The sequence below is a fragment of the Amblyraja radiata genome, chromosome 7 (genome assembly GCF_010909765.2).
Source record: "Amblyraja radiata isolate CabotCenter1 chromosome 7, sAmbRad1.1.pri, whole genome shotgun sequence".
Lineage (NCBI taxonomy): Eukaryota > Metazoa > Chordata > Chondrichthyes > Rajiformes > Rajidae > Amblyraja > Amblyraja radiata.
The window spans coordinates 4,633,208-4,644,411 of NC_045962.1; the positions used below are offsets into that span (position 1 = coordinate 4,633,208).

Sequence of the window (11,204 nt, forward strand, 5' to 3'; positions counted from 1 at the left end):
CTAGAATGTTGCCTGGGTTTCAGCAACTAAGTTACAGAGAAAGGTTGAACAAGTTAGGGCTTTATTCTTTGGAGCGCAGAAGGTTAAGGGGGGACTTGATAGAGGTTTTTAAAATGATGAGAGGGATAGACAGAGTTGACGTGGAAAAGCTTTTCCCACTGAGAGTAGGGAAGATTCAAACATGGGGACATGACTTGAGAATTAAGAGACTGAAGTTTAGGGGTAACATGAGGGGGAACTTCTTTACTCAGAGAGTGGTAGCTGTGTGGAATGAGCTTCCAGTGAAGGTGGTGGAGGCAGGTTCGTTTTTATCATTTAAAAATAAATTGGATAGTTATATGGATGGGAAAGGAATGGAGGGTTATGGTCTGAGCGCAGGTAGTTGGGACTAGGGGAGATTATGTGTTCGGCACGGACTAGAAGGGTCGAGATGGCCTGTTTCCGTGCTGTAATTGTTATATGGTTATAAGTCCCCCCTTAACCTTCTGCGTTCCAAAGAATAAAGACCTAACTTGTTCAACATTTCTCTGTAACTTAGTTGCTGAAACCCAGGCAACATTCTAGTAAATCTCCTCTGTACTCTCTCTATTTTATTGACATCTTTCCTATAATTTTGCGACCAAAATTGTACACCATACTCCAGAATTGGGCTCACCAATACAATTTTAACATTACATCCCAACTTCTATACTCAATGCTCTGATTTATAAAGGCCAGCATATCAAAAGCTTTCTTTACCACCCTATCTACATGAAATTTCACCTTCAGGGAACTATGCACAGTTATTCCTAGATCCCTCTGTTCAACTGCATTCCTCAATTCCATTTACCCTGTACCATTTACCATGTACGTCCTATTTTGATTTGTCCTGCCAAGATGTAGCACCTCACACTTCTCAGCAATAAACTCCATCTGTCATCATTCAGCTCACTCTTCCAAATGGCCTAAATCTGCCTGTAGACTTTGAAAATCTACTTCATTATCCACACCACCTATTTTAGTATCATCTGCATACATACTAACCCAATTTACCACACCATCATCCAGATCATTGATGTATATGACAAACAACAGTGGACCCAACACAGATCCCTGTGGCACCCCACTAGTCACCGGCCTCCAACCTGACAAACAGCCATCCACCATTACTCTCAGACATCTCCCATTCAGCCACTGGTGAATCCATCTTGCTACTCCACTATTAATACCCAACAATTGAACCTTCTTAACCAACCTTCCATGTGGAACCTTGTCAAAGGCCTTACTGAAGTACATATAGACACAACATCCACCGCTTTACCCTCAACAATTTCCCTAGTAACCTCTTCAAAAAATTCAAGAAGATTAGTCAAACATCCAGGCACAAATCCATGTTGATTGTTCCTAATCAGACCCTGTTTATCCAGATGCTTAAATATATTATCACAAAGTATCCTTTCCATTAATTTGCCCACCACTGACGTCAATCTAACAGGTCTATAATTGCTAGGTTTACTCTTAGAACCTTTTTTAAACAATGGCACAACATGCGCAGTATGCCAATCCTCCGGCACCATTCCCATTTCTAATGACATTTGAAATATTTCTGTCATAACCCCTGCTATTTCTACACTAACTTCCCTCAATATCCTAGGGAATATCCTGTCAGGACCTGGAGACTTATCCACTTTTATATTTTTCAAAAGTGTCAATATGCCAATCGAACAATGGATAAATGCAGGATAAAGCTTGCATTCTGCTGCCCTTCTCATAGAGCACCAGAGGCAACTCCAACTAATTTGAAGAAACAAGGAACTGCGGATGCTGGTTTACAAAAAAAGGCACAATGTGCTAGAATAACTCTGCAGGTCAGGCAGCGCCTCTGGGGAACATGGATAGGTGATGTTTTGGGTCAGGTCCCTTCTGTAGACTGATTGTGGGGGAATTTGGAAGAAAGGTGAGGCAGGACAAAGCATGGTGTGGAAGAAATTAATTTAGAGGGAAGTTAATGGAAAATGAAAAGTGGATACTTCGCAGATTTGCTTCGAGATATTATTGCATGATATCATGGAGAGATGGCTGCAGTAAACTGCTCACCAATTCTCTGACTTCACAGCAGAATTAGTTGATAGTTATACTGTGCAGTAAACAACTTTTGTTAGATACTACTCTACGAAAATATTCCATCAACTAAATGGGTACCAATTATTTCATTAGCCATAACATACTTCCCACTTACGTTAATCTTATTCAACAACAGATGGTTAATACAAGTCAACCACAATACAAGGGCATCTTGACATTATTCTATCTCACCTTTCAGGAAGCCCACACCACCATCCCTTCTCCGATCCAATCATAAGTCTCCATTTACAGTAACATGTCTATGCCACAAGTGGTAGGGGGCGTGGGGGATCTACTGTAACTCCTCACAGAAAGTTAAACAAGCTTTTTTATCTCCTCTACTATTTCATGTTTACATTTACCACCACCCTTTAACACATTCCCAGGCAACAGGTAATATGTCTAATCTTACTTTGCTGATTCCCATGAACTTCTTCTGCATCTGGTCAAGCGAGAGCTTCCAATTGTCACATCCAAAACACCCTATCGTTACCTTGTTCAATTCCAATCAAAATTAAATAAGGAAGGATATTATTTTTTTTCTTCCACACCTGGTGAATAATAGGTGGATACAGTTGAGGGGGGTTTAGGTAACCTGATGATTGGGATTATGCTGTAAGCCTCCCAATAGCCAGCATACGATAGAGGCGCAGATATGAAAACAGATTATGAAAGGCAATAGGATCGACTAGACTTAGTGGGACCCTTCGGGTCCCAGCATCACACGGGAGGGCTAGTCCCCAACACAATATTCCACCTCTCCACCAATTCCAATATTGCTGGCCAGTGGGGGGGGATTCTGTGGCGCTTGTATGTGTGTTGTGGGCCGAAGGGACTGGTTTCCAGAGGGCTATTATGGACATTGTGGGCTGAATGGAATCTTGGGCTAGCAGTCACTCAGGCTTGGCAGCTCAGTCACTCAGGCCTGGCAGCTCAATCACTCAGGCCTGGCAGCTCAGTCACTCAGGCCTGGTGGGCTGGCAGCTCAGTAGCTCAGGTCTGGCGGGCTGGCAGCTGAGAAACTGCCAGAAATTCTGCCAAAAACAGGTGACAGTCTCTGTGAGAGAGAAGGGGGAGTGGGTGGACAATCAATTTTAGACATTTTCATCTTTTTTTACAGATCACAGCAATGAAGGAGGAAAGTCGATCTTTGCGTGGATCTCTGGAGCGCTAGTATGGGTGTTGTGCACTGAAGGGACTGGTTTCCAGAAGCCAGTATGGATATTGTGGACTAAATGGATTCATGGATTCAGTTCAGTGAGTCATGGCTGGTGGGCTGGCAGTTCACTAAGTCATGGCTGGTGGGCTGGCAGTTCACTTACTCATGGCTGGTGGGTTGACAGTGCAGTCACTCATGGCTGGTGTGGTGGCAGTTCACTCAGTCATCCCTCCTCCCTCCACCCCCCCTCCCCCCCCCCCACCCACTCTGCTCCTTGCCATTCCCCTCCCCCCCCCCACTCAGTCAGTCCATCTCCCCTCAACCTCCCCCCATGCATTCTTAGTAGCTCTCCAACAGGGTAGCCATTCCTGCCTATTAGGTTCCCATTGTGATGAAGAACACGCAGGCATTGCAAGTGGAAAAATGATTTATTACAGTTTAAAATGTGAATGACTTTTAAAATATAACAACAAATTAAATGTTAAAGATGAGATATATTATGTCCTTTCTTGTTGTGTTTCTTGGTGTGTTCTGCTGCTCACTGCCTCGTGATGACTGTTTGCTGTTGATTAAAAAAAAGACAATTTTAATATAGAGAGATTGAGCAGTCAAATTTTAACAAAGGAAATCTGAGAATTTACCTCAAAAGTCATAATTCAGTGCAGGCCTGCAAATCCAATCTCACAGCACTTGAAGCGTAGTGCAGGCCACAAATCCAACCTCACAACACTCCAAGCAGAGTGCAGGCCACAAATCCAACCTCACAACACTCCAAGCAGAGTGCAGGCAACAAGTCCAACCTCACAACACTCCAAGCAGAATGAACAGTTGCAAAATGCACACATTTTAATAACCACACAGTTGCCATAGCCACACAGTTGCAATAGTCACACAGTTGCAATAGCCAGACAGCTGCAATAGGCACACAGCTGCAATAGCCACACATTTCAATAGCCACACATTTCAATTGCCACGCATTTCAATAGCTAAACATTTCAATAGCCACACATTTCAATAGCCACATATTTCAATGGCCACACATTTCAATGGCCACACATTTCAATGGCCACACATTTCAATGGCCACACATTTCAATTGCCACACATTTCAATGGCCACACATTTCAATAGCCACACAATAGCCACACATTTCAAAAGGCACACATTTCAAAAGGCGCAGTTGCAAAAGGCGCAGTTGCGAAAAGCGCAGTTGCAAAAGGCACACTTTAAAATAGGCACACAGTTAAATAGCAACACAGTTGCAATAGGCACACAGTTTCAATAGCCGCACAGTTTCAATAGCCACATTTCAATAACCACACATTTCAACAACTACACATTTCTATAGCCATACAGTTGCAAAAGGCACACCGTTTCAATAGCCACGGTTTCAATAGCCACATAGTTTCAATAACCACACAGTTTCAATAGCCGCATAGTTTCAATAGCTACACAGTTTCAATAGCCACACAGTTTCAATAGCCACACAGTTTCAATGGCCACACAGTTTCAATAGCCACCCAGTTTCAATAGCCACACATTTCAATAGCCACACATTTCAATGGCCACACATTTCAATAACCACACATTTCAATAGCTACACATTTCAGTAGCCACACAGTTGCAAAAGGCACACCGTTTCAATAGCCACGGTTTCAATAGCCACATAGTGTCAATAACCACACAGTTTCAATAGCCGCATAGTTTCAATAGCTACACAGTTTCAATAGCCACACAGTTTCAATAGCCACACAGTTTCAATAGCCACACAGTTTCAATAGCCACACAGTTTCAATAGCCACACATTTCAATAGCCACACATTTCAATGGCCACACATTTCAATAACCTCACATTTCAATAGGTACAGTTGCAAAAGGCACAGTTGCAAAATGCAGTAGCAAAAGGCACAGTTGCAAAAGGCACAGTTGCAAAAGGCACAGTTGCAAAAGGCACAGTTACAAAAGGCACATATTTTAATAGTCACACAGTTGCAATAGCCACACAGTTTCTATAGCCACAGTTGCAATAGCCACACAATTGCAATAGACACACAATTTCATTAGCCACACATTTCAATAGCCACACAATTTCAATAGCCACGCATTTCAATTGCCGCACATTTAAATAGCCGCACATTTCAATTGCCGCACATTTCAATGGCCACACATTTCAATAACCACACATTTCAATAGCTACACATTTCAGTAGCCACACAGTTGCAAAAGGCACACCGTTTCAATAGCCACATAGTTTCAATAGCCACACAGTTTCAATAGCCGCACAGTTTCAATAGCTACACAGTTTCAATAGCCACACAGTTTCAATAGCCACACAGTTTCAATAGCTACACAGTTTCAATAGCCACACAGTTTCAATAGCTACACATCTCAATAGCCACACATTTCAATAGGTACATATTTCAATAGCCACACATTTCAATAGGTGCAGTTGCAAAAGGCACAGTTGCAAAAGGCAGTAGCAAAAGGCACAGTTGCAAATGGCACAGTAGTAAAAGGCACAGTTGCAAAAGGCACAGTTGCAAAAGGCACATATTTTAATAGTTACACAGTTGCAATCGCCACACAAATTCATTAGCCACACATTTCAATAGTCGCACATTTCAATAGCCGCACATTTCAATAGCCGCACATTTCAATAGCCGCACATTTCAATAGCAGCACATTTCAATAGCCGCACAGTTGCAAAAGGCACACAGGTGCAAAAAGGCACACAGTTTCAATAGCCACACGGTTAACATAGCCACACGGTTGCAATAGCCACACGGTTGCAATGGCCACACAGTTGCAATGGCCACACCGTTGCAATGGCCACACAGTTGCAATGGCCACACAGTTGCAATAGCCGCACAGTTTCAATAGCCGCACAGTTTCAATAGCCACAGTGTTTCATTAGCCACACTGTTTCAATAGCCACACAGTTTCAATAGCCACACAGTTTCAATAGCCACACAGTTTCAATAGCCACAGAGTTTCAATAGCCACACATTTCAATAGCCACACATTTCAATAGCCACACATCTCAACAGCCACACATTTCAATAGCCACAGTTCCAAAAAGCACAGTTGCAAAAGCCACAGTTTAAAAACACATAATGGGCACTCACAGGTCAGTAGACACTAAGTGTTCTGTAGATTCACAGCTCAGATTGAGAGTCGTGACCTCTCACTCACCACGTTCAGACTTCCGGGTTTCATAGCTCCTCCCCCAACCGCCCGGAAGGGGCGTGGCCTTTATGGCAGTGATTGACAGGAGGGAGAATCTCAACATTTTTTAGACACTAATAACTCTTTTATTTTTCATCGAAGGGAAAATCCTCTGCACCTGATGAGCGGAGGGGGACCCTGGCTAAGATGGCCAAAAATCACAGCCATAAGTGGTAGCGTTTTTTCTAAAATCAATATCCAACACAAACAGGAAGTGGTCAAGATTAGACTTTTAATTATATAGATATCGTGGGTGAGTAACTTCTCCAATATTGATGAGGACTTCTTCAATGCAAGAGGCTTAGAATGAGGCAGAATGTTTTTGCTGTATCCAAGAGGGCTTTTTTGCTGTATCCAAACAATATGTGAATAATCTTGGGGTGGGACCATACTGAACCTTGAATAATGAAATGACCCAGAGTAGATTACTGGCAATTCGGTGGGTGAACATTTTGGGAATTATGGAGGAAGGAACTGCAGATGCTGATTTAAACCGAAAATGTAAGACACAAAAAGCTGGAGTAACTCTGCGGGACAGGCAGCATCTCTGGAGAGAAGGAATGGGTGACGTTTCGGATCTGAGTCTGAAGAAGGGTCTCGTCCTGAAACGTCGCCTATTCCTTTTCTCCAGAGATGCTGTCTGACCCGCGGAATTACTGCAGCATTTTGTTTCTACCTATTACTTGCCAGGCTTTGTCCTGACCCCACCCCTTTTCCAGGTTTCTCCATCCCCACAACAATCTGTCTGAGGAAAGATCCCAACCCAAAATTGCGCCTATCCATGTCTTCCAGAGATGGTGCCTGACCCACTAAGTTACTCCAGCACTTTGTGTCCAGCACATTTCCAGCATCTGCAGACCGTGTAACTTTCATTGTATCAATGTCCGCTATCCACATAATCCAACAACTCCTGAATAATCCCGAAAATTGTACAATGCAACGTGACTGGGATGCGTAGAATGATTCCTGCTGGCGTTATTGTCTATTGAAGAAAGTGTTCTAAAGCTGCAGATTCTCGTTGTTTTCCCAGAATGAAGGTGGAGAACTGGGCAATTTCTGAACCAATATTGCTTTTCTCATTGTTGTCAATTGGAAGTACAGGTTTGCAGGTTAATTTGCTTGGTATAAGTGTAAATTGTAAATTGTCCCTAGTGGGTGTGTAGGATAGTGTTAGTGTGCAGGGATCGATAGTCGGTGCGGACACAATGGGCCGAAGAGCCTATTTCCACGCTGTATCTCTAACCTACACAAAACCAAATCTAATCTTACTATTACACACAACTTGTCACGTGTAAATTAATAAATAAAATACTCGTCTACAGTTATGTTTGACATAATGTAGAATTGAGCATTTTACCACAATATGATTCATCAAATCGTATGAAACAGACCTGCAGGATTCGGAGCTGTGAATGCTCCAGAACTCTTTTGTTCAGATTACAAATAAAGTGACATGAAAACACAATTGGAAGAATCAATGACACATCAGGTGCCTTTCGAATGCTTCTCTTCCATCACTGTGCGCAGTGTGCGGTTATTTTTCCGCTGATTTTCAGTAGTAATTCATTATCATGACAAAAGATTCGCCCATTGCTGTCATTATTATGCACACTGTATAAATACCAAGCGACATGAGGCAGTGAAACATTCAGTCAGTTGCTAACCTCACTGGACTTAAAATGGGAAAGGCAAGGAGAGCTCAGTGTTTTTGCATTCTATTACATTGCAAATCTCCTGGGATGAACTGTTAACTTACAGACATTTATTTTTCTCTCCCCACAGGTCATTTTCTACGAGGACAGGAACTTCCAGGGTCGGCACTATGAGTGCAGCACCGACTGTGCCGACCTGTCCCCTTACTTCAGCCGCTGTAACTCCATCCGTGTGGAGAGTGACTGGTGGGTGGCGTACGAGAAACCCAACTACATGGGGTACCAGTATGTCCTGAACAGGGGGGAGTATCCTGACTACCAGCGCTGGATGGGATTCAACGACAACATCAGGTCATGTCGCAGCTACCCACATGTGAGTGATAATTTGACGTGCTATATTCCATACACATCAGTACCAGGTGTTGATCATTGTGTTTATAGATTGAGTTCCTCAATAGCAATCCTTCAGCTGCCATTTCTTTCATGATTGGGTTAACATATGTTGAGTGTTTGAAGGCACTGGACCTGTATTTGCTGGCGTTTAGAACGACGAGGGAAAACCTCATTGAAATTTACATTGGATAGAGTGGATGTGGAGAGGATGTTTCCACTAGTGGGAGAGTCTAGGACTAGAGGTCAAAGCCTCAGAATTAAAGGGATTAGTGAATCTGTGACATTAATTGCCACAGTAGGCTGTGGAAGCCAAGTCAATGGATATTTTGAAAGCGGAGATTGTCAGATGCTTGATTAGTAAGGGCTTCACGGGATATGGGGTGAAGGCAGGAAAATGGGGTTGAGAGGGAGAGATACTATAGATCAGCCATGGGTGAATACCAGAGTAGAGTTGATGGGCTAAATGGCCTAATTCTGCTTCTATCACTTATGAACATATGAACATGAATTTTTCAGTGTGTTTGGTCCATTAAACTGTGCTTATTTATGTAACGGTTGTAATGTGAAACTGACTGATACTTCACACAAAGAGAGTTTTAAATCCCAATATGATCTATAGCTTGTTTGGAGAGATAATAAAGTGTGTGCCTTCTGCTGGCTACATTAGATTATTGCACGAGTCACAATGATTATTGGTGGAAACATTAATTAGATATTGCTGATAAATTTGTTATAAATTAATATATTAATTCTTATTTTATAAATTTATAGGATATACTATACTGCATTAACTAATCCTGCAATGGCAGCTCTTAATCAGACATTTACCTCAAATATATTTGTGAATTTTTGATGTATTTTCTCTTTTTATTGTTTCACATATTTCACTCTTTGAAAAATAAGATTACGTGGCAGTGAAAACTGGAAACAAACCTAAAATTCAATTAATAATTTTAACTGATAAATAGTTTCATCTTTAATCTCATTGTTGGTTATACTCCTACATTACACTTCCCACTTTACCTCCACATACTAAATGAATGTTCAAAATATAACTACAAATAACATTGTAGATCAGCATTTCATTATTGCCAAACCTGACATTGTCACCCTGTCCAGCAGATCATCTCACTTTATCTCGTTTTTTAGACTTCAACTAGTCTCTGGAATATTCCCGTCCTTATTAGGCTGTTTTCTCATCTTGGACCAAATGTGCGTTTGTGTTTCACCCCAATTACAATCATATTTATTTTCCAGCAACGAGGTGGAAACTACAGGATGAAGATTTACGAGAGGCCTGACTTTGGAGGACAGACGATGGAATTCATGGACGACTGTCCCTCCGTCTACGATCGTTTCCGTAACCGTGACATTCACTCCTGCCACGTGATGGATGGTCACTGGATCTTCTATGAACAACCCAACTACAAAGGCCGACAGTACTTCATGAGACCCGGGGAGTACAGGAAATACAATGACTGGGGCGGATACAACTCCACCATCGGGTCTTTCAGGCGCATGAGGGACTTCTAATCTGCTATTGCATGGCACAAATTTATCTTGTTAAAATATTTATCGCCACAATAAAACATCTCTACTTCACTACTGTTTACTTCCACAAATTTATTGAAAGTCTAAAGATAGATGGTCTCTCATAATGTCATCATGTGTTGTTTAGTTTAGTTTAGTTTAGTTTAGAGATACAGCGCAGAAACAGGCCCGTCAGCCCACCGAGTCCGCACCAACCAGTGATCCTTGCACATTAACACTATCCTACGCACATTAGGGAAATTTACATTTGTACCAAGCCAATTAACTTACAAACCTGTATGTCTTTGGAGTGTGAGAAGAAACCAAACATCTCGGAGAAAAGGTACACAAAATTGCTGGGGAAACTCAGCGGGTGCAGCAGCATCTATGGAGCGAAGGAAATAGGCGACGTTTCGGGCCGAAACCCTTCTTCAGACTGATGGGGGGTGGGGGGGGGGGAGAAGGAAGGAAAAGGGGAGGAGGAGGAGCCCGAGGGCGGGCGGATGGGAGGGTGGTAGGAGACAGCTAGAGGGTTGAGGAAGGGGAGGAGATAGCAAGGACTAGCAAAATTGGGAGAATTCAATGTTAATGTCTTCCGGACGCAAGGTCCCCAGACGGAATATGAGGTGCTGTTCCTCCAATTTCCGCTGTTGCTCACTCTGGCAATGGAGGAGACCCAGGACAGAGAGGTCGGATTGGGAATGGGAGGGGGAGTTGAAGTGCTGAGCCACCGGGAGGTCAGGTTGGTTATTGCGGACTGTGCGGAGGTGTTCGGCGAAACGATCGCCCAACCTCCGCATAGTCTCGCCGATGTATAGCAGCTGACATCTAGAGCAGCGGATGCAGTAGATGAGGTTGGAGGAGATACAGGTGAACCTTTGTCGCACCTGGAACGACTGCTTGGGTCCTTGAATGGAGTCGAGGGGGGAGGTGAAGGGACAGGTGTTGCATTTCTTGTGGTTGCAACGGAAAGTGCCCGGGGAGGGGGTGGTGCGGGAGGGAAGGGAAGAATTGACGAGGGAGTTGCGGAGGGAGCGGTCTTTGCGGAAGGCAGACATGGGGGGAGATGGGAAGATGTGGCGAGTGGTGGGGTCACGTTGGAGGTGGCGGAAATGGCGGAGGATTATGTGTTGTATTTGCCGG

At 43.2% G+C, this 11,204-nt stretch overlaps 1 protein-coding gene across 1 annotated transcript; it reads left to right on the plus strand.

Annotated features, from left to right (window-relative positions):
* Positions 1-8,147: 8,147 nt before the first annotated feature.
* LOC116974966 (gamma-crystallin S-1-like) lies at positions 8,148-10,130 on the plus strand. Its single transcript, XM_033023589.1, has 3 exons — positions 8,148-8,174; positions 8,269-8,511; positions 9,789-10,130. The coding sequence occupies exons 1-3, from the start codon at positions 8,166-8,168 to the stop codon at positions 10,062-10,064; spliced, it is 528 nt and encodes a 175-aa protein (XP_032879480.1). The 5' UTR covers positions 8,148-8,165; the 3' UTR covers positions 10,065-10,130.
* Positions 10,131-11,204: the final 1,074 nt, after the last annotated feature.